The 24,177-nt window shown below is 39.3% G+C and overlaps 1 protein-coding gene across 1 annotated transcript in view; it reads right to left on the bottom strand.

Moving 5' to 3' along the window:
* Window positions 1–1,939: 1,939 nt before the first annotated feature.
* The window catches only part of GRID2 (glutamate ionotropic receptor delta type subunit 2), a gene marked incomplete at both ends in the record, with an annotated part of 1,466,807 nt that continues 1,444,569 nt past the window's right edge, over window positions 1,940–24,177 (bottom strand). Inside the window, one exon of the mRNA XM_080796960.1 lies at window positions 1,940–2,098. Within this exon, the coding sequence (XP_080653086.1) occupies window positions 1,940–2,098 (159 nt within the window). The remainder of the gene's footprint in view (window positions 2,099–24,177) is intronic.

Below are 24,177 nucleotides of genomic sequence, written 5' to 3'. Positions count from 1 at the left end.
ACGTGATTCCCTGAATTATTGTTGTCTGGTTAGTTCGTTAGGGCCAAGAGTAGGTTCTCTACAATAGGTTCTGGGGAAAGCCTTCCATGAAGAGGGCTGACTGGTGTCTGCGTCCAGTGAAGTGGTAATAGTGGAATGTCTATATGGCAATAGGGCCTTGGCTTTGGTCCTGTGGCTTCTCTACTTGTCATCTTGTGAGGTATCAGAATTCTCATACTGAAACCAGATATCCAGGAGGGCCTGTACGTCATCTTCTTTGTGTCACTCACTTGCCTGGGGGGCTGGTGTCATAGTACATCCTTCTGGTAAGTTATAGTATCGCATTTGGTAGGGAGAAGGAAGAACCCATGAGAAATGGGGTGATCAAAAATAACAAAGTTTACAAAGTGCTTTCATATACATTTTCACTTGATTCTCACAACAACCCTGTGAGGTAGGTCTAGTATATAATGTTTTTATTCTCATTTTGCAAAGACACCAAAGACCAAAGAGTTTATGTGATTTGCCTGCAGTCATAATAAGTGCCAGGACCCAAACTTGAAGCCACATTTTCCAACTTTACAGACTGATTCCACCTATGAGCAGCTACAATCTGATGGGTAGCACTTTGATGACATAATGGGAAGGCGCTTAGTAAGTGGGCATCTACCTTGTTTAAAAGTCAGGTGGTTTAGAAATAATACATTAGTAACCAGAATCCATAGGATCACCACTTGCAGGGGGTCCCTTAGGGACACCGTTTGTTGGCTTGAATCTTGTGGGTTGCTTTGGCATATTAGAAGATCATCTGTGAGTCAGCCTGGTCAACTAGGAGCTCCTTGGGTGGTCAAAAAACAGAGATGAGGGAATTCTCATGGCCATCATTACAATGCTCTAGCACTCACCGTGCTGTTTAATTGTCTGACATCCTCACTGGAATGTACACTTCTTCGGGGCAAGCACTATGACTCACCCATTGTCATAGTCTCAGAATTTAATACAGTGCTGGGCACATGATAGGTCCTCAATAAAAACTGGTCAAATTCAAGAGGGATTGGGATATTCTATGGGGTGCTTCCATGTTTTACTTGTAAGAGAGTGATTTGCACAGAAGAGGTATTATAGATGAATATGGAACTGGGTATAGGGAATACTCAGTTATTTTGGTGATGGAGAGTGTACACAGGCACTGCTGTTCCAGAGTGTAATCTCATGATCTGAGGTCTTTATCTACAATGACAAATCTACTAGATGTGGATTCAAATGGGTGGCTCTACAATAGCCGGGGATCCATGCAGAATGCAGATATCTGATGGCCACTGGGGGTGAAGGCAATGTCTCTCGCATAGAGAAAAGTAGATCATTTGGGCAAATGTGAAGATAATGTTTTAGTACTATGGAGAGAGCTCTGTGATAAAATTCCCCAAAGATGATTCATCCCAATCACCAGTTTTTCAGTAGGGTTGGAAGAGGCCTGTGTCTTTTTCTGCTTCAATTCTGCCAAGGCACATCCTCCTTAGTCCTCCATGTCTTCCTGAACACTTGGCCATCAGAAGTCCCAAGACCCACAGCTGAGACTGGAGTGTGTCTGACATAGGCAGAAGCTGGAGGACAAAGCTGCTATGGTACAGACTTGGACCTCAGTGTGAGTGCTCCTGGCCAGGACACATAGGCAAGAAGTCCACTGCATAGAAGCACCCCTCCAAGGCTAATGGGCTGGCTTGGGTGAGACCCATCACCTTTGGTTGAAAATGACAGTCTGTTGTTGCTCTTCTCTAAGTGGATTACAACAAAGATTTTTGGGTGTCACGATCTGGTGAGTTTTGACTTCCTTGAACTGAATAAGAATTTTTAACACAGAATATAGTACATCAGCTCACCAGTTTTGGGTGTTCAGGAACTACTGGGTCCTGAAGTCAGTAGGTGGGAAAGAGATCAGTAGCTGTGGTGCTGGCTGAAGTTACGGATCATCCAGAGGACCTCCCAGTTGTGATGATTGGTGCAGGCCATGAGTGGATGCTTGGCTTCTCCAGGTATTGGAGCCAAGTTTCAAACACGGCCTTAATGGCCAAGGATTCCTTCTTTCAGAAGTTGTAGTTTCATTCTGCAGGGACGGAGCCTGTGGGAAAATAAAGCATAAGGTCACATCAAGGCTGATTTCAGACAAGACTCGGCTTTCCATGATTCTACCACTACTTACATGGCATTGGCTCCACTTTAAAAGTCCATTGTAAACAAAGGGGAGCATGATTACAGCCATTGCAAACCTCCCATGTTGGGCTTTGTGGGTTTTCTGGACTCCAGGCAGCCATCAGAAAGCAGGGACTACTGACTGCTGGTTCACTAGAACCTGTTTAAAGGAGGGCCTTGGGATTCAACCAGGTCTGGATTAGGACAATGGTGGGTTACACTGGATGAGGCCTTGGATAGCTTCACCTGAGGACAACGTCAGTATCACCTTCACACTGAGCCCAAGTTGGTGCGGACATACAATTACAAGGAATATCCTGCAACCTGTTTCCTTAGATCTGGACTTTTAGTTATTAGTTCAGACCACACAGAAGCTGTTACAATGAATAATGATCATTCTATAAGTCCTACTAAAGTCAGAATCACTAATTGGGATCAATATTGTTAAGTACATTTGAACCTACCTATTTATTTATTTATTTATTTATTAAAGATTTTATTTATTTATTTGACAGACAGAGATCACAAGTAGGCAGAAAGGCAGGCAGACAGAGAGGGGGAAGAAGGCTCCCTGCTGAGCAGAGAGCCGGATGCGGGGCTGGATCCCAGGACCCTGGGATCATGGCCTGAGCCGAAGGCAGAGGCTTTAACCCACTGAGCCACCCAGGCGCCCCTGAACCTACCTATTTAAATATGCATTCTTTCTTTTAAAAAGTTGAAGTATAGTTAACACACAATGTTACATTAGTATAAGCGTACAACATGGTGATTCAACAAGCTTATATATCCTGTGACGCTCGCAAGTGTAGCTGCCATCTGTCACCATACAACACTCACAATACCATTGACTACATTCCCCATGTTGTACTTTCCATTTTCCTGACTTATTCATTCTCTGATGGGAGGCCTCTACCTCCCACTCCCTTTCACCCACTTTGCCCATCCCTCCATGCTCCCTTCCCTCTGGCAACCATCAGTTTCTTCTCTGTCTTTATAGGTCTCATCCCATTTTTTGTTTATTTGTTTGTTCATTTGTTTTGTTTTTTAGACTCCACATATGAACAAAATCATATAGTATTTGTCTTTCTCTATCTGACTTATTTCACTTAGTATAATATCCTCCAGGTCCATCTGTTGTTGCAAATGACAATATACTTTTTCCTATGGCTAATAGTCCATTGTATGTATATCTATATATTTATGTTACATCTTCTATATCCATTCATCTATCAGTGACTAAATATGTGCTCTTAGATAAGGAACTTTGAAACCTAAGGTGTAGATCTCATAATTCAGCCATTAAATAAGGAATCATAAAAATTTAGATTGATAACAGGAGCCTTGAATGTAGGCACAAATCATGATTTTGCCTTGGGCCAGCTTTCTGAAGGTATTAGTGTAATTCTTGCCTCTATGTCTTTGTTAGGAAGACATAGTTTCAAAGTTTTATGTTTATCAAAATCTTCACTTAACATTATCAAACTTAAAGAAACCTAAGAATTTTTAATAGTATTAGTGAATACTAACACTTACTGGTTAATTAAATTAAATAACCAATTATTTCAGTTATACAAATGGTTTGACTGGGCTAAAAATAGAAATCAGCTCCATAGAGTTTACACAACATCAAAATTCCTCAAAGTGAACCCTGTGAACACTGATTCCAAGAAGTGGGTTTTGTTAGTGGATTTGGGAAACACTGCTTAATATTTACTGTTCTTGGGGCGCCTGGGTGGCTCAGTGGGTTAAAGCCTCTGCCTTCGGCTCAGGTCATGATCCCTGGGTCCTGGGATCGAGCCCCACATCGGGCTCTCTGCTCTGTGGGGAGGCCTGCTTCCTCCTCTCTCTCTCTGCCTGCCTCTCTGACTACTTGTGATCTCTGCCTGTCAAACAAATAAATAAAAATCTTTAAAAAAATAAAAAATACACATTTTTCCCATGAAAAATAAATATATTAACCAATTATTAGTTATTTATTACTATAGTTGCCTTATTACTTTATTACTACAGTTGTCTTAGGATTAAGTTAGATTCTTTGGGAAACAAGAAATGCACTTGTGTATGACATGAATTCTGCCCTTAATAGCTGGTATCTCAGGGAAATGTCATATACAAAACAGTATCCAACACCTGAATATTCCATATAATCAACCACTAAGTTAAATAATACAGACTTAGAGTTGCTCCAGAGAAAAGATCAAGTACTGGAATAATGAAGAAAGAAAGATGAGGAGGTAGGACTGGTTTTGTGGGGATGGCTTGAATTCTGATAAATAGGTTGAGAGCATTTTTAATTAAGGGCAAAAGAACACAAACTTTCAGGGCCCTATGATTCCTAGAAGCAAGAAATAGTGTATCAAATAATACTTTGTTATTTTGTAGTCATTTCATTCTAAGACATCTTGAGACTTTCCCACCTAAAGACAAAACCTTACAGTGTAGTTTTCTTTTCTTTGTCCTATACTTCTTTACTGGTGTGTTACAATGAGTTGTTTAATTGTCTAGTGTCTGTGATAGTCTCATTGATGGCAGGGAGAAAATTATATTTATTTTTGTATCCTTGGAAACTTACATTTGCATCCCTAGCATCTGGTCCAAGGTAGGCTCTCAAGAAATATTTGTTGAGGGGCACCTGTGTGGCTCAGTGGGTTAAAGCCTCTGCCTTCGGCTCAGGTCATGATCTCAGGGTCCTGGGATTGAGCCCCGCATCGGGCTCCCTGCTTGGTGGGGAGCCTGCTTCCTCCTCTCTCCCTCTCTGCCTGCCTCTCTGCCTACTTGTGATCTCTGTCTGTCAAATAAATAAATAAAATCTTAAAAAAAAAAAAAAAAACTCAAACTGGCAGTGACATATATGTTGGAATGAATTAAAAATGGACTAAGGGATCCACTGAAATTATTATTAAAGCAGTAGTTATGAGGAGATAAGGGTCTAGAACCAAGCACTAAGAATGTACAGGGAAAAGGCACAAATGCCGAGTGAAGGAGTCTCTGGAGTTGGCTGATGTGAAGAATCAAGAAGCATGAATCCGCAATTATTTTGTAAGTGTAATAACAATTAAAGTTTATTGAATCACAGTTATAGGTTGCATCAGTCACCTTGGTTTAATTTCTAATTCGATCTCATTAATTCTCCACAACAATTGTATCAGATAAGGACTATTATCATCTCTGTTGTACTGATAGGGAAATAGTTTAGAGAAGTTTAGAAATTTGTCCAAAGTCACACTGCTAGCAAGTAGCAGCCCTACCTCAGAGCCTGTGCTCCTAGTCCTTGCCACCTCTGGAGTCGGGACAAATGTTCTTTAGACAGTCAGAAACATCAGAAGAAGACAAGAGACTGCTTTTGGGTATCTGAATTTTATATATCACTGGAAAGACTAACATCGTATCTCGAAGAGCTTGGAGATTGCTTTAATAAATGACCAGTCCTTTAAATGGTCTGTTAATGTACCACTTAAAATGCAGTCCCATCAGTGAGGTAGAAGAGGCTTTCCCCCTGAGAGGACAGGATGCCGTAGGAAGCCAGTCAATGCCCTCTGAGGGCGCGGCCAAGACAGTGCCGGGGAGCTGTTACCCAAGGCAAGTTGCTGCCTGCTAAGAACACCATGACCTGGGGGTCAAGACTGACTGACCTTCAGCCTTGTAAAGCCTGCAGTTAGAGTGAATTATCTGACCCACAGAATTCAGAGGGCCACGTAAAAGCTGTGATCTGCTTTTCTTCTTTTTATCTTTGACCAACTCACTGAGGCTCTAGGGGTTGTTCAGCCTGGAAACATCACACACGACCCCTGGGCTTTGGCTGTGATGTGGTGGTTGTTGTGTTTTATGTTGTTTTTGTTTTTAAGCTTTAGGCAAGTCTTCTGTCTGCTTTGTCCATTGTTGCATTTACACTTTGTGGTGGTTTACATGCCAGTCTCAAAGTATGCAAAAAAAAGTGTAACCACATAAAACCATATGGTGAATTTGGGTGATACATTTAAAAGGGGGCTGGTTTTGAAGGCTGAAAAAAACTGGGACCAGAACTAAAACATTCAGAATTATAACTTATGTTTTTTTAATTAATTTATTTATTTTTATTACTTCCATTTCTCTCTCTTGTTCTCTCTCCGAATAGACCTTCTGGATAATTCACTGTAGAATTAAGACTGAGATCCCGTAATTTTATTTTGTTATTACTGATGTATTAGAGTTGAACATGATTGCTTCGACTCTTCATGTTTAAAAATGTAAAGCATTTTATTTGCTTAAGAAAATGAAAGAAAGCTGAAATTGAGAAAGAGTCTGTAAATGCGTTTGTAAGATCACCTTAGTTAAGGACATATATAATTCTGCTGTGTATAAACAGGGATTTTTGGGCACAGGATTTTACCTTTTCCTTCCAGACTGCCGGGTGACTGAAACCCTTTGTTCCAACAAGGCCAGCGGAGCAGTGCTTGGCACAGTTCGCTAAGCAAACCTGACACACTCACCTAAATGCAGTTATGTCCTTTTGCAAAAATCCTTTAAAAATATTTTTAGTTTTTGTATTGAATACCAAAGCAACATGTGAGAATTACAATGATGATTAATCTGTCGTCTAGAGACATAAAAATAATGCAGACACAGTAAAGTAGAAATTAGGAAGCCTCAGGTAAGCAACAAATTAAAATACGTATGATAATATTGGTAGATCCACACTACAATTCAGTTGATCTGTGTTAGGAAATCAATACCAGCACATTGGATTATAGCTTCCTATGCATTAGAAACAATCTTGAATCTACTATTTATAATGGTCATTCTTGATAACAAAAACTTGTGCTGAAGTTTTAAATGTGCCTCTTATGTAATGTTTTTAAATCTTTCTAGTAAGAAAAGTCTTTTTGATAGTACTTTCTCTCTCTCCCCCCCCTCTCTTTTTTTGCAAGTTCATCTCTTCCCATTCACGGATAATTTACTTACTGTCAAGACACCAAAATTTAAAGGCCATTTTCCATTACATAACTATAGTGTAAGCAAACCTGATGTTACACTTTCTAGCTCCAGAAAATTTGTGCAGACATTCGAGCATGTGATCCCACTGGGATAGTAAAATTTGTCTGAAGGGTTTTATCAACTGGCATATACTTTTAAATAACACAGAGAGTCAGAATTTGGGGGCATTAATTTTAAAGATGAAATTAGCATTGACTCAGAAAAGATTTGCTTATTTTTCAGTTTTTCTGACCATTTATATTTTAATTACGTTTTTTATTTATCATATGGAATGTATCTGGTTGCAGAGATTTTGACCATGAGCTCTGACCCTGAAAACTAAACATGTAAAAAACACTGCAAGTAGAAATGGAAAATCTCACATGGTTTATGATACCAAGCACAGAAAGTACAATATTAATACTGCAGTGAAAGATGTTAAAGCAATGCACAATTAGGGAATTTTGATATTAACACTATGCATTCATTAAATGCAAAACCATGCGAAACGTTATTTCCTTAGGACTTTGATGATCTGTGTTTTTAAACGTTGTCTTTTCAGTTCCTGTGGGGTAACAGTGATACCTCATGAAATCTGTTCCTTTTTATGTACAAGACACACACACACACTCACTCATTCACACATAGAGTCAAAGTCAATGGCAGTGGGTGGTTTGTGTCAGGGCAGTTTTGACGCCCCTCTCCCAGAACAAGATAAATGTAAGTGACGAAGAGCTCCTGGGGTTGGTTGAACTCATTTTGTATTCAACACTCTGCCTGGCCCCTTTCTCATCTCTTTCTCCCTCTCTTTGTATGTTCAAGCCTACTTGAGTTTCTTTTTTCTTTTGTAGAACTTGGTTCTTTTGATGTGTTTCAGGGCACGCCCTGTGGCAAAGAGAACTTCCCAGGAATCGGAAACATAAGCCCACAGGGCTGAGGCAGCTACTGTGCCACACTCAGGCCCAGGAGCTGGATTTTCTGTCTCCGAAACAGCATCTGAACAGAACAGGGGCAGACTTGCAATATATTCCACAGATACTCTTTACTAGAGATGTACGATATAAAATTTAATAGTGAGGGAGGCCCTTTGGGGAGATTTGTAACCTGGAGGGAGCTTGTGGTGAGACTTTGAACCTGAGATATGTTTAGATGCATTTGTCTGTTTGTTAGTTCAGCCACATTCCCCTGTAATTGATAAATTAGTTTGTTTCCATCTCACTGCTGTTAGGGCATCAACATAGCTGAGATTTTCAATGACATGTGGTCCTGTCCGTTGAAAAATGAGGTGAGAATGTGCAGTGCTTTAACTTTCTATTTACTTATGCATGAAGTTGAAAGAAACGCTGCTGTAAGTATTGTCAAACTAGTGTTAGAAGGCACGATCTATATTATTACTACAAAGTCTAGATAGGAGGAGGAGTTAATTGTTTTATATCCCATATCAGTATTTCTATTTTCATAAATTAAAAAAATATTTAATAAGATGGTGTTATGTCTTATTTAAAATATCTCTGTTTACTCACATATTATACCTTATGTGGCAAATCTTTCAGGACTATGTCACTGAATTAGAACTTGGAACTGAAAATAAAAACAAAACAAAACAGAAAATAAGGAAAAACGGTCCAGTTTCAGTTTACACATACACAAACTTACCACTTGAAGGTGTCCAGATAATAGTTAAATTCAATTTTTTACCCAAGTTTCTAAAAGAAACATTTTATTTTTAAAACCAAACAAGTGAGAAAGCACAGTGGCTACAAATTTAGTAATTATCTGGTTTGTTCAATTGGTTTAGAGAACCAGTTTATATTCATTAGGTGTATAGTTTACTTTTGCATAAATGAGTTCACTCTTGTGTTGCTAGGCCTCCTGAAAAATAATATGCTAGCTGCTGAATAATCTAGGGAAAAAAAGGAAATTTGATAGGCAAATGCTTGATTATTTTTGATTAAATTAAATTCAGTTTAGTAAATGTATTGAGCACTATTTATGTTTGTGCAAATAACATTACGTATTAACTCATAGGAAAATAAGCAGTGGTATCATTGAATCCATTCAGCATTTTCCAACATTTTTTATGCTCAGATAACAAGTCAACCAGCTAATTGCCCCAATTCTTTTTAACTTTGGCTTCTATGTCTGCAGCTTAAAAGAAAGACAGAAAATGATTTCTGATATAACCCAGTTATGCAAATATTGGTCAAATACATGTTTTTAGCAATAACACGAGAGGATTATTTCGACAAATTGGGAATAACCATAAGAAAACTTTTATAATCCTTAAAAGAAAAAGAAAGGAAAACTTTTATAAATATAGTGTCTCTTAAGTTTCTTCCATATGTATCTGAGTTACTAATTAATGAAACTTTGTGCAAATATCTATATGTAACATAAGAAAAATTTCTCTGATATGAGAAAAGGCTGGGGATTCACCATACTCATTTAAATGTTACCTAGAGGGGCGCCTGGGTGGCTCAGTGGGTTATGCCTCTGACTTTGGGTTGGGTCATGATCTCAGGGTCCTGGGATCAAGTCCCCCATCAGGTTCTCTGCTCAATGGGGAGCCTGCTTCACACCCCCCCCCTCCCCGCCCTGCCTGCCTCTCTGCCTACTTGTGATCTCTTTCGGTCAAATAAATACATAAAATCTTAAAAAAAAATGTTATCTAGAAAATTTAATGGGTCTATTTTACTTACACAAAAAAATATCCCTCATACAAGTACGCAGAGAAGAGTAAGAAAGAAATATGTTTATCTTTCTGATGCCATGTAAACTGATCCTATTTCCGTCGTTCATGTTACATAGTGTTTCTAGATACTGAGTGCTTCCAAATCATTTGATCGTAAATTGGATAAGATATGCAGGTGCCTATCGGACTTTGCAATGCTTTTCCGCGTTAGGCAGTGGCTGTGTGCAAAGGGTCATGTAATGTTCTCATCCTGTTTATAAATGTCAGTGAAAGCCTCAGTTCTGAAGGAGCGATGAGCACTGGGCCTCCCGGTTTGCACAGGATCACTGCTGGGTGTCACGCTGTCCCACGCCAATTGTCATGTCATATATTTTCGCGGTGCTAGAAATCTCGTCTTGCTATGCTTACAGGGATTTTCTACCTTTTCCTTCTTTTCTGCAGAGCTGTTATCTTTAACCCACAAAATGACATCAAAATTTGGCGTGCCAACTGTCAGACGAACACATTCTCTTCATATTAATCTGAACCCTGGAAATACAAGAGCTTTTATTTTTTAAACTATGCAAAAGTTAAGAGAAATTAAGCCTTTTAAAGTAGAGTGCAGAGTTCTAGACCTAGCAATGCTTCCATTTATTTGAGTAATCACTAAAATAAGATTTGGTGTCTCTCTGAAAGTATAACAGCCATGTAGAGAAACGTCTTGGGAAAACAGATACCTATGGATTTTTTCAAGTATTTTTCTTTTTCTTTTTTTTTTTAAAACATTTTGTTTATTTATTTGACAGACAGAGATCACAAGTAGGCAGAGAGGCAGACAAGGAGAGAGGGGGAAGCAGGCTCCCCGCTGAGCAGAGAGCCCGATGCGGCTCGATCCCAGGACCTCGAGATCGTGACCTGAGCCGAAGACAGAGGCTTAACCCACTGAGCCACCCAGGTGCCCCGCAAGTATTTTTCTTTTTAAACAAAAGCAAAATGTAACAATTGGGTTAGAAAATAGTTGACTGAATTCAGTTTCAAGTAAACTTTTTATTACATAAAGAGTAAAAGGGTATATACTTGAAATACCATATCTACCCAAAATACCACATCTACCCAAATGATCCCACTCATTTACTTTTATTGATTAAATTTCCCAGCTTAGTTACATATTCTCTATTTCACTACTGTAATTGTGAAATGATTCAATTTTTCAGAATTTTAGTTATTAGCTGACTTCCAAAAATTTTATTTATTTTCAAAATAGGTAGTTGCTTGGCTTAATTTAATATTGTTTGTCCTTTTGTTTCTAATTCTTACCCTCTCCCTTCTATTTCTGCGTGGATATGACCTAAATATTTTTCTAAAGAACAATGGGGTGGTATTTTGTACAGTTTCCCCTCGAGCTCACTACCCATTCTGAGGGACTTTAAGGATCATCTATTCCAAATTTCTCATCCACACAGGAGGAAGACTTGGAGAGATGACATGACTTTTTTCCCTCAGATCTAGCATTCTAGTAATTCCTCAGTAGAGATGGTTTGACTGGAAAAATCCACATGGAGTTACAGAAATACAGCACCACAGGACTGAAGACATTGCCGCACTGTGACTCATTTACAATAATAAACTTCCATAAACACTATCTCATAACCACAACAGCGCCACGAGGTGAGAATCATTAATGGTAGAAATCATTTAACGGGTGAGATAACAAGTTCAGGATCATTCCATGGTTTTCCCAAGATCAGACAGCTAAAACATCTGAGCTTAGGTTAGAACTCCTGTTTTCTGATTCCTGAGCCTTGGTGAGTAACCACTGTGCGTACTGCATGTAACTGCTTTTCTCTCTCTTGCCTTTCTCCATTCTTAGACAAAAAGCAGGAACTGTTGTTATTCACCTTTGTAAGCCCAGAACACTTGGATAATGAGGAGCATTCAATAAAAGACTGAAAACAAATAAACCCAGGGCTCTGGCTGACTGGTTCAGCTCTGTATCTTCTACACCACCCCTCCATTCAGAGGGCGGGGGGAGGCATTTGAGAAGGTGAAGGAAGGCTGTAATGTCACAGGTACAGAAATGCTTCAAAGCAAAACTTACTCTGTGTTGTCAATAACATATGTAAGATCAATTCTGCCACCTGAGGACAGAATTCAGTTCCCTAACGCACCTGATACCTAAGTCCTTGATGTGAGGTGCACGAGGCACAGTCTGTAAACTCACCTGTGATTTAAACTCGACTCACTGTCGTTAGTGAGGTGCTCCTTCCCCTCCCCCACACATGCGTGCCCTCAAATTGGGTTTGGCCCAATGTCCCGGGTGTTCAAACACCAAGCACTGTTTCTAGAGGTTTCTCTAGTCATGGGTTCACATTGGTTTTCTACGAGATGCTCATGTCCCAGGCTGAGGGGAGAGTCTCTTTCAAGTCCAAAGGCTTTAATGCGTCACTGACAGCTACTTCTTCCCCAAACCATCCATCCCCCTTTCCTTTTTTTTTTTTTTAAATTCTGGGGGACATGTTTGCCCCTCTTAACTTGATGCTTCCAGAGTAGCTCTCCGGCATTTCTGCATCTCCAGATCTTCTAATATCATCTCTGGTCACTTTAAGTTTGTGATACAGGCAGGAAAAGCATCTGCCGGCTCTGCTTTCCACTTTGTAAAATCCCCCAGGCAAAAACCACAAAGGTTTTTGGAGTAGGAAGGAGGGAAAACTGTAGAAAACAGAACATAGATCCGTGTTTCAAAAATATCCTACCACAGATGTTTTTTGAATTAATGCATGAGTGGTTTTGACACACTCACCATGATGAAATTATAATTGTTAGTTTGTAGGGGATTTTCTTTTTGTCTTTCCAAGAGCAAACTGCCTTGGCATCTCCCCACCAATTGCTATTGAGACATTTCTCTGCGGGGTCTCTAGGAAAGGCAGCTCACAGCTCAAACACACCACAAACTCTGTCTTGGAGGAACTGAGTAAGAGCATCTAGAAAAAAAAAATTTATTTTTAAACATGCATTAGAAGTAGGAATTGCTTTGTTGTCAAAATCTCAAAAAGCAGGTACTTTGACATATCAGTGGACTTATAACAATATTATAATAAAACTTTGAATTTGAAATTTGAATAGTGACACAATACTCTTTTGGAACTGCATTCCCACAAAGGCCCATTCTTTACCCTGCAAGTCTCAGATCAAATATTACTGCCCCAGGGAGGCCTTTTCTGCCCACTCTATCTATCTCCTACTTTATTTCCTTCACAACCGTTTCACTATCTGTAATTAGCTTTTGTGCAAAGCAGAATTCTAAGATGGCCCTCAAAGTTCCCACATGCTGCTAGATGAGTTCTGTATAATCCTCTCCCCTCGAGTGTAGGCAGGACCTGTGAGTATGATGGAATATCACTCCTGTGATTAGGTTACTAATCAGTTAACTTTGAGTTAATCACAAGTCAGAGGAGCTGGTTGAGCCTGACCTCATCAGGCAAGCCCCTAAAAGAGACGGGGCCCTTCCCGAAGTCAGAGAGATTTGAAGCACTAGAGGGCTTATGAAAATGGCCAAATGGAGAGGATCTGTGAGGGGCCCCTGGCCGACCAAATATCAGCGGAAGAGGAGAGGGGATGCAGAACCTATGACTACACCCGGTGAACTCAGAAGAGACTCCCTGGCTCCGGGAATGGATGCAAGTCAGCCAATAGCTTTATTCCAGCCTTGTGGGACCCCCCGGGCAGAGAACAAACTTGGGTCCCTCCGTGTGCTCCCTCAACTCTTTCCCCCGCCTGCTGGGCCACACTGTTACCTCAAAGTATGCTCCTAAAGTCAAAACAATCTACGCAGTTTCCACATGAACTACTTGCTATTAATATTCGCTTTTAAGACACAACTGACTGTGTCATACACATATTCCCATGCAGTCGTATTATTTTTAGATCTCAAGGTTAATAATATTTATAGAAATCAAAGAGCAGCTTGTCCTTACCCACCTGGTTATAAGAATGGTAATAAAAACAAAAATAGGATGTTAGAGATATACAATAATTTTGATTAAAAAATGACATCAAGGGGTGCCTGGGTGGCTCAGTGGGTTAAAGCTTCTGCCTTCGGCTCAGGTCATGATCCCAGCACCCTGGGATTGAGCCCTGCATCAGGCTTTCTGCTCAGCAGGGAGCCGCTTCCCTTCCTCTCTCTCTGCCTGTCTCTCTGCCTACTTGTGATCTCTGTCTGTCAAATAAATAAATAAAATCTTTAAAAAAAATGACATCGAGCACTAAAAGTAAATTTGAAATGTTACATTATTATGGATTTGTTGATACTTACTTGAATAAGTAACAAGTTTAAGTTTAAATTGTAGGAACAAGTCCTTTAGCAAAATGGATGCTAGCAGCTTTTAGTGTTATTTTCTCCTGTCTTTTGCTATTTTCCACATCATTAAAACCTGTTATCAAAGTGGAAATTAAGTAAATGGCTTCAGACTGATATGTAGTACTACCATAAGGTAATAGTGTTTTATGAAAAGAAAAAGGTCATTTTTAGGAGACTGTTCAAAACAACTAGGATTAAATAAATCAATTATTTGTGATTCTGTTTATTCTTTTCTTACATGTTTCTATCTCGATGCTACAAATATCTTACATGAAAAACGTTACTGATATTTTCAACTTAAAATGAAACATGGTTATCCGTTCTGATCTCATAGGCCATTAGTATTTGCTTTCTACAGTAAATAAGAAAGTAATAATAATCAAGAGCCGTAGAGGCGTGCTCAAAGGTGACGGGCGAACTGGGGAATGTGACAATTATGAGTTCTTCTCCTCTTTCTCTACTGAGTCTTCCATTCGAGAAGAATATCCTAGTGGAACAACAGATGCCAAGAATCATGAGGAAAGGAGGGGGATGGGGCAAAAAAGAAAAGAAGCTGGCCAGGCACGATTTAAATCCTGAGGGCATGTGGCCATGTTACTTAATTTGAGCGGCATTATGCAAAACAAAACAAGAATTATCTGCGAGTTGGCAAAGCCTGCTTGAAAGTGCAGGCGAGGGAGAAACCAAGTTAGAGTGCAGCAGATCTAAGACACGCTCACTGAGGTGCTTTGAAGAAAGCCAGCCGCACGACCCCCATCCCCAAGCATAAATAAACTCCAAACAGACTCATTTGCCATGAGGGATGAAATGTGGAGGTGCCGTGGCGCCTGGGTCTCTGCCTCTCCGTGGCTCCTTTCCCCAAGTCGTTCTGGTGGGTTTTTGTGTCCCAAAGTTGTCCCTATGCAAACAACAGGTTGAATATTGTAGGTATGGGTTATTAAAGTGTCCCTGGGACAATGGCAGTCTGTGTCCCATTTGTAACGCTTGGATTAATCTTTGGAAAGTGCACACAAAATGTGACATGATGTTGGCTTCCAACATTATTCAGTCTGCATAGCAGCAAATCCTGCCCTGTCTCCCTGGAAATAAAACTCCACAGACCTATCACCGCCATCTAAAAAGGAACCTATCATTTATGCTCCGAAGTAGAGACACCCTGATAGAATTTCGCTTAGGGGTTTGATTTTATAGTTTGGAGAAGCATTTATGATGGAAACAAATTGCATTCTATCAAGTTATTCAGTCTCTAGGAAGAAAGTCTGCAATCAGGTGAATCATATGTATGCGTACATACGTACATAATGGCTATAGATGGGGAAATGAAGAAAGCCTTTATCTTTCAAAGAGAATTCCACTTTCGGTTAGATTGATAACCCACAACTGGTCCCTGACAACAGGCAGGATTCTCGACATTATCCCTCTTGCCACCTCATTTTCCCCTTTTGATTTTAAAAGCTCTAGAGGAGAGAGCCAAGATGCGAAAACTGGCTGAGGGAGGCGCGCTGAGGAGACAGGGTGCCCCTCTCATTTCCTTGCCTTTTTCCTCCATCTGAAGAGCTTTCGAAGCTTGAGACTCAGCCTCACCTCATCATTCATCAGAAAATTCTACTCAATATAGACGTCTTGTGCACAAAAGGACTAAGCGGCATTGTGGAATCCAGGAAGATGTTTTCTTAAACTCTTTGGTTTTAAGTACCTCTCAATATTACAAGGACTATTGAAATAGAGGGGGAGAAAGGCATATTAAATTATAGACAGCCATCAACGATGGGTGGAATTCCCACAGAACCAAGTTGGAAACCAACTCCACACATCCGAAGAATTGGAAGTTGCCTAATGAAATGGGACTGAGGCTGGGAGTGGTGAGTCAGGGCATTGTTTCAGGACAGGGCTTTTTTTTTTTTTTTCTTTTTAAAGATTTTATTTATTTATTTGACAGAGAGAGATCACAAGTAGGCAGAGAGGCATGCAGAGAGAGAGAGGAGGAAGCAGGCTCCCCGCGGAGCAGAGAGCCCGATGCGGGGCTCGATCCCAGGACCCTGGGATCATGACCTGAGCCGAAGGCAGAGGCTTTAATCCACTGAGCCACCCAGGCGCCCCTCCAGGACAGGGCTTTTAAAGCATGTTATATAGATCAATGTCTTTATCTTCATTGTTAGAATCCAATTATTTCCAGTGTAATCTTTTCTGTCTCATAGGGAAATAAGCCATCATCAAAGCAGGTTAGGAATGGCTTCCCTCAAATTCTATGGTACAGATCCATTCTATAGTAATTTCGCATGTGGGCCCATTCAAAGACCAAAGTAAGCAGAATCTCAGTCTTTGGTCTAGAACGGCCGCCCATTTTCTTCTTCTTCTTTTTTTTTTTTTTTACTATTCAGTAAGTAAATTTCATAAATTTTAAATTTTAAATGTAGAGTAAATATGTGTTTAAAATACTGCTTTAATCTGTTTGGCATATTGGACATCAACCTAGGGGTTTGTTTGGAAAAGAACATAGTTTCCATTGAAAAAGTAATTACAGAGGGCTGCAGCTACATCGCATGGTTGGATCCTGCTTCCCAAATTATCTAGGAGAGGTGGGAAAATCCTTGAAATCTGAAGTTCCATGCTTCAGGGACCTGCCTGGAGCAGTAGCTGTAGCATCGGGCAGAGGAACAGGTGTCCCTCCAGCTGGGGCACGGTGCCTACCACGAATCCTTCTCTCCACCCCCATTCATTCAGCAAGATAGTGCAGTGACGTTGACACTGCACCTTGGTCACAAGAGCCCTTGGGATACAGACTTTCAAAGTTGCCCTTTCCTGATCTTTCTTCTCGGGCTTTATTTCTCACCTGCGATATGTCTACTTGGATATATTCTGATAGTTGCGTTGCTTTCTGTGTTGTTTGCACATTCACTTTATTTGGAATTCAAAGTGGGGTAGAAGGAAGTATGGTCGGATTTCCCAAAGTGATTTTTGTTCAGGTTGGGCCAAAGGTAAAAGGGGAAGAATACTGATAGCAATGTGGATGGGGAGGAAAATGACCCAATTCATAATTTTGCATCAACCAACTCGGTTTTCAATTTTTATCTTTGCGGTATAAATCAGATAAAACCCAGACTTACAAAAAGGTGATTTAATGAGATCCACAGAGGAAGAGAGGGTCAAGATAATTAGAGGCATCACCAGATAAAGCTTATAATATCATTTTCAAGAGAAACAAGCATTTTCACCAATTATTGAGAGAATTGAGAGAGGACTGGGATTAAAACTGAATTTACTTTTGGGACACCTTCGTGGTTCAGTCAGTTAAGTGTCTGTCTTAGGCTCAGGTCATGATCATAGGGTCTTGGGATGGAGCTGTGTTGGGGGGGTCCCTGCTCAGTGGGGAGTCTGCTTCTCCCTCTCCCTCTACCACTCCCCCTGCTTGTGCTCTTTCTCTCTGAAATAAAATAAATGAAATCTTAAAAACCAAACCAAACCAAACCAAACCAAACCCTGAGCTTACTTTCGCTGAGAAAAGTCTTTAAAAAAAAAAAATTTTTTTTTTTTTTTTCTGAAGATCTGGGTAGTGGGTCGGGGTTAGGAAGTGTCATAGGACTTTATATATAAATTAAGGATATTTGAAAACAATGTGGACAAAATAAAATCATTTGTTATTTTTATTTCCATGGGCTAAGAAAAAAACAATAACATGAAATGCCACAACCTTTCAATCTTTTAGAAAGTGTAAGTTACCTATACTTATAGGTTTTAGATACATCTTTGTAAAGAAAGTAAACATTAAAATAACCATAAGGACTTAAATGGTGGGCTCACTTACCACTAAAAAGAAGAATAAAGCACGTTTAATTTTTTTTTCCAAAGGAGGGCTTGACTCCTCACAAAATGCTATTGCTTAGAGAAGCCCAGGGAATTGAAGCTAAAATCTCGACAAATGGTACCACAGCGCCACCATCTGGCTTTGTAAAAGAGAGCAGGGAGTCATGAAAAGTTAATGCTCCTCTCTTCCCTAAAGAGAGATTGGAGGAAACAAACGAGGGACTCTGTCAGCCCTTGTATTTCTCTCAGCGCGGTAGCCTTGCGTTTGTCACTATTTCAGCTAACATCAAATATTGATGGTGTCAGAAACTGTCCCGATCTCTCCTCCTGTCTCCATTTTAATTTGAAGAATGAACACATTTTTAGTGGGTAAAATCTTTTAAAAAAGGAAATCTAATCTTAGCAATCTTTCTCTTCAATTTTTTTTAAACAGAAAATGGAAAGTTTTTTTTTTAATATTAAAAGACTAATTTTCATGTTAGTCTGTAGAGGGTTTTTTTTTTTTTTTTAAGATTTTAATTTATTTATTTGACACACAGAGAGAGAGTGAACAAACACAGCAGGGGGAGCAGCAGGCAGAGGGAGAAGCAGACTCCCTGCTGAGCAAGGAGCCCGATGTGGGGCTTGACTTGGATCAGGACCTGAGCCTAACTAAGGCAGCCCCTTAACTGACTGAGCCACCCAGGCACCCTGGAGTGTCTAGAAAAGACTTACCTCACTGTTTTTCACCTTGCCTTTGGGTATGATAATGTTGCAGAAGCTTCTTTGCATTTTTTGTTTTTATTTATTTATTGCTTCTTTACATTCTTAAAGCTCAGATATATTTAGGTTGCAACAAATTCTTCTTCTTCTTTTTAAATTTTTTATGTTTTATTTTTTAAAGATTTTATTTATTAGAGAGAGAGAGAGAGAGAGAGAGCACAGGCAGACAGAGTGGCAGGCAGAGGCAGAGGGCGAAGCAGGCTCCCTGCCGAGCAAGGGGCCCGATGTGGGACTCGATCCCAGGATGCTGGGATCATGACCTGAGCCGAAGGCAGCCGCTTAATCAACTGAGCCACCCAGGCGTCCCTAGGCTGCAACAAATTCTAATACATAATCAGAAGTACAATTTTGACCCTGAAAGGATGGTGAAGTAGTTTTATTGTATATTTAACAGTCTACTTTCTTTGGAAAAAAATTTATACTTCTAAAATTTGAATGCTTTAATTTTTTTTTTACACTTTATATTGCAAAGTTTCACAACTGTCCAAAATTACTAAGTAATAGAGTGGCGAATGCATATATTTTCACTTGCACATCATTTTCAGTGAAGACCTTACAGAGTTGGCTTGAAAGATAAAATGTTAGCTTTTACCATATTTTGCACTCTTGCAGCATCTATATTTGATTAATTCCTGAATTTTACTAAACACTAGTGTGCAGAATGATATCATTATAACACTGTTTTGGGCCTCCTGTGAACAAGGAACTATTTTAAGTGCCTTGAACTTAATTGTAAGGCATGAAGTCTTTTCAGCAAAACTAAGGAGTGTCTTATTTTTATTTCTATTTCATGGATGAGGAAAATGAAATACAGAGACATTGAATAACTTGCTTAGGGTAGCTGACCTGACAAACCAATGGATATGAAAGCTGTCCTTTAGACTCCATGTTCTTGATGATAACACTAAAACTATTTTCTCAGTGTACAGTGTTCTAAAAATATTTAAAATGTCATGCTTTCTCATATTGCTGTATTTTCTTTGTGCAAGAACCTAGTTTAAAAATATTGCATTTAAATCATCTTATGAGAAATATTTTAATTGTGTTAATTGTTAAACAACATTTTTTGAAAGCTAACCTAAAAAGCAACCATTATGTATATCCCCACCCCTACCTCCCACCCCAAGAAATACACCATGTGCTCAAAATAAATGACTTGTAAATGAACTTCTAGAAATGAGAACTTTTTGTAAATTGAGGACTTTTTATTTTACACTATTTTCTATTTTAGAGTCTAAGTAATCATTTTAGAAAATTATATTGAACTATTCACCTCATTTTATTGTGGTATATTCTAAAAAGTAATTAAGAGAAATGCTTGCTAATATTTTAGCTATATACAGAGAAGCCCTTCAGTTTTTTTCTATTTGTTAACATGTTCAGAGTTTTCTAAAATTCTCTAGAGATTCAGACACTTCTGAAACTTACACTCTATCTATTTTAGAGAGTCTGTGGATATTTGAGTCTTATGTAACAACTGGTCTCCAAAACTACTCATAAATTGATCTTACTAGAATTTTTTTTCAAATACAGTATAGTGTGTCCCATGTTAATCTAACGGAGATAGAACAAAGTGAGGCTATGTAGGAATTACTATAATTTCTGTTAATGTTTTATAAAGAAAAAATGTGACACCAAGAATATCCTAAAATGTACTTTTTGGTGCTGAATTGGAAAATTGATGTTGACAATGTTGGGGGTCACTGGCTAAGTTCCTTTTTGTGTATTAGATAGGAGGAAGCATTAGCTGAATATCAGGCTAATGAGTCTATAAAGTGAAGTCATAACTGGAGTATTAGCAATTTTTTTATTTAAAAACTAATTATTAGTTGGTATGAAGCTTGGACAATGTCTTCAATATTTCTAAATATTTTTACATATAGCAATGGCATTAGTGTTTTTCCTTATTTCCAATTAAATTTCAGAATAGCTAATTTAGATAAGATTCAAAACTGTAAGAATAGCAATTTAGAATAGCAATTAAAAATCATTTCTACGGTTATTTACTGAAAATTTGAATCATTAAAAAAAAACTTTTGGCTATCTAACTAGCATTTGTATTTGTTATTAATTTGGACTATTGCCAACATACTAATTATCCATGGTCAAACTCTTACTTTGGGGTAGGATGAATACGAAGAAGAAGAGAAAGGTTGTGAAGGGAAAAAATTTATTTCTCTTTCCTCCGAAGATGCAGATACGGAATAATAAAATGATTTGTTCTCCATCACGCGGCCAAGGAACAGTGCAATTCAGACTCCAGGGGTAAGCCTGGTCCTACCTAGAGCCACCACACGAGGGCGTTGGCGCTGATCATTTTCAACAGGAGAACAGTCAATAAATAAGCTTTAGATTTCTCTTATGTATATGTATATGGTGCCCTTCCTATAAAGATACTGATATTGACTTACGTGGTGAAGTAAATATTTTCCTCTAAGAATATTTTTTGACAGAATTAAGTTGCGATTTTTTTTTTTATATCCAGTAGGAAGCTACTAGATTAATTATCCTTCAACGTACTTAGATTGTGAAATTTCCTGCTCAGAACGTCCATTGCCCATCAACTAGCTTTCCATCTTCTTATGAGGCTTTTCTCTTCTTATCCTGAGACTTCAATTCTGAAAGTTCTGGCTAAACCTAGCTTCTGCCTTTCCAGTGTGTTGCTGAATATATCTACCTGGATATTTTACCTTCATTTCAAATATGATGAAATGAATTTTTGTTGTTGTTGTTGTTTTCTTTTCTTTCTTAGAAAGAGAGTGCGTGCTCGAGGACAGGAGCAGGAGGGGAGGGGCGAGGGTGAGAGAGAATCCTAAGCCGGCTCCTTGCTCAGGGCAGAGCCGGACACAGGCCTCCATCTTGTGACCCTGAGATCATGACCTGAGCCGTAATTAGAAGTCGTTGGCTTAACTGACTGTGCTACCCAGAAGCCTCTCAAATATGATATTTTTAAAACCAAACATCATCCTCCACTGCACTTAAAAACTAATTTCCCTGAGTCTACTGTTTCTTCGAATATCCAACCTCAAATTTCTGTCATGATGTTTGTGTGTTCCTTCTCTTTCTACAGCTAAGCCAGCATTAGTAAATATGTGCATGTATTTCCCATTTTAACTTGACCTCACCATAACGAACCTTGTTAATCTCATGATAATCATTCTGCAAGTAGTGACTCGATAACTTACCACCTTTTGAATACCCCACTTGCTGCTGTACCCTGAACACTGACCTCACTACCTGTACCTTCCTATTGTATTTAACTGTGCTCAAGTCTCTCCTGGCTTTGAAACAGACACCCTTCCCAGATCCCATTCTGTTCTTTTTTTCCCTCTCTTTCATCCCCACGTTCCTTGGAAGAGCAGCGTGTATGCCTTTCCACTTCTTTTTCCACCACCTACGGTCTGGCTCACGCGTCCACCACTCTCCTTCACACTGTTCTTGCCAAGATCTGGAAGGCCTTCCTTCTGCTGGTTGTAGTGGGTGCTTTTCCCTCTGAGCGTGCAGTTTGACGACACTGACCGCTCTCTATGGAAATACTCTTCCCTTGACTTCGGAGACTCCTCGCTCCTCCGGTTTTCTTCCTCATTCTCTTTTAGCCAGAATATTCTTCTGTCCTGTGATCAAGTGTTGATTTTCTCAGGGTTGTGTGTCCAGATCTTATTTCTGCTAAATAGGCCTCTTATTCTTTGGATGATTCTATTGCCTCTCATGATTTCATCTACACTAAGAACTTCAGAAAAGGCCCCAAACTTAGACCCAGACCCCGTTCCCACCAAAGCTCCCCCTGAATCTCGTCACCCCCTTCTTCCTCTGCATCTACTAAATGTGACTAGGGCTTGACTGCCACACGAGCTTCCTGACTGGTCGACCTTTCTCAGATCTTGTCCTATGCAAAAGCTTTCTCCAAGGGCGGCTCTAATGATTCTTTAAAATAGGAATATGGGCGAGTCACTACTTCACTCTAAACTCTTCAATGGCTACCTCGTCATGCCTGGAACTTTATTCCTAAAAAATACACATTTTGTTAATGTGGTTTATGGAGCATTTTGAGGACCGGTTTTTACCTCTTCAATTTACTCTCTTGATATCCTCTGTTCCCTCTAAGTTCCAATTTGGGGTGACTTCTTTCAGTTCCAGAAACAAATCTTGCCCTCTGGCTTTAGGTCTTTGCATATGCTGCTCACCCCCTTCCTTTTGCCTGGCTGACTCTCAATTATAACTCAGGTCTAGCTTGGAATCCTGGCTAGGGAGCTTTTCCTATCCCTGATCTAGGTTGCAAATCACTTTGCATTTCCATTACGATAGCACTTACCACAATTTATTGTCATTGCCTGTTAAATTGTCTGCCTTCCCCAGTAGACTGTAAACACTATCATATTACTAATATTCACAGCTGTTCAAAAATGGAATAGGCTATAAAAGAGACTACACTCAAACATTAGGTAGGTGGTTGAATTTGACTTTTATAGTTTTGTCATCTTATGTTCTTACTGCTCTTCATGGGCCATATGTTGCAACCAAATTATTTGATTTTTCTCAAATGTGTTTTATGCTTTCCTTCTCTGTGAGTTGGACCATATCTTTCCCTTTGCCTAAAAATGTTTTTTCCCCTATTCTGTATCTTTGGAAATTATACTTCTTGTTAAATCTAGTTCCTATTCCATCTTCTCCACGAAGATTTTTTACCACCCCTGTGAAGAAAGGTCTTGCTTATCTCCAAATTCTCAAAACACTATAGACTTCTTACAGTACTTATCATATATCATTTAAAATCACTGTATTTTGGGGCACCTGGGCTCTCAGTCCGTTAAGTGTCTGCCTTTGGCTCAGGTCATTATCCCAGGGTCCTGGGACTGGGACTCCTTGCTCAGTGGAGAGCCTGCTTCTCACTCTGTCTGCTGTTCCCCTGCTCATGCTCTCTGTCTCTGTCAAATAAACAACTCAAATCTTAAAAAAAAAAACCAAAAACATAAAATCACTGTTTTTCAATAAAAGGATACCTGGAAGAGTACCATCTCTCCCTTCAATACCTATAATATGTTGCATCCCTTTTATGGAATCCATCATGCTTAGCCTTATGTTGTAGTTATGCATATACATGACATCTTTTCCATAATAGCTTTGAGATCTTGCATGCTTATGTGTCTATGTTCTGCAATGCCTAGCATCTTGGCATGTGTGCAGATATTTGTGTGTGTATATATATGTGTATATATATATATATATATATATATATATATATGATGGACTCTCAAAATGTAACCAACTGGTTCTCACCTTATTTTCTATCTGTTTCCATAGGACCTTCTATTTCAAGCCAAAGAGCCTTATTCCTGGCCCCAAACTTGTCCATTATATTTTCCCATTTCCTCTTTGCACGTAGCTGTTAGAGTGCACATTCATATTTCTCATTGTCAAAATCCTACCTCCTTGGCTCAAATATTGCTTTCTGTGAAGGCTG

The sequence above is a fragment of the Martes martes genome, assembly GCF_963455335.1.
Source record: "Martes martes genome assembly, chromosome: 2".
Classification (NCBI taxonomy): domain Eukaryota; kingdom Metazoa; phylum Chordata; class Mammalia; order Carnivora; family Mustelidae; genus Martes; species Martes martes.
The sequence above is the reverse complement of the archived record's forward strand: the minus strand, read 5'-3'. Positions and strand labels throughout refer to the sequence as shown.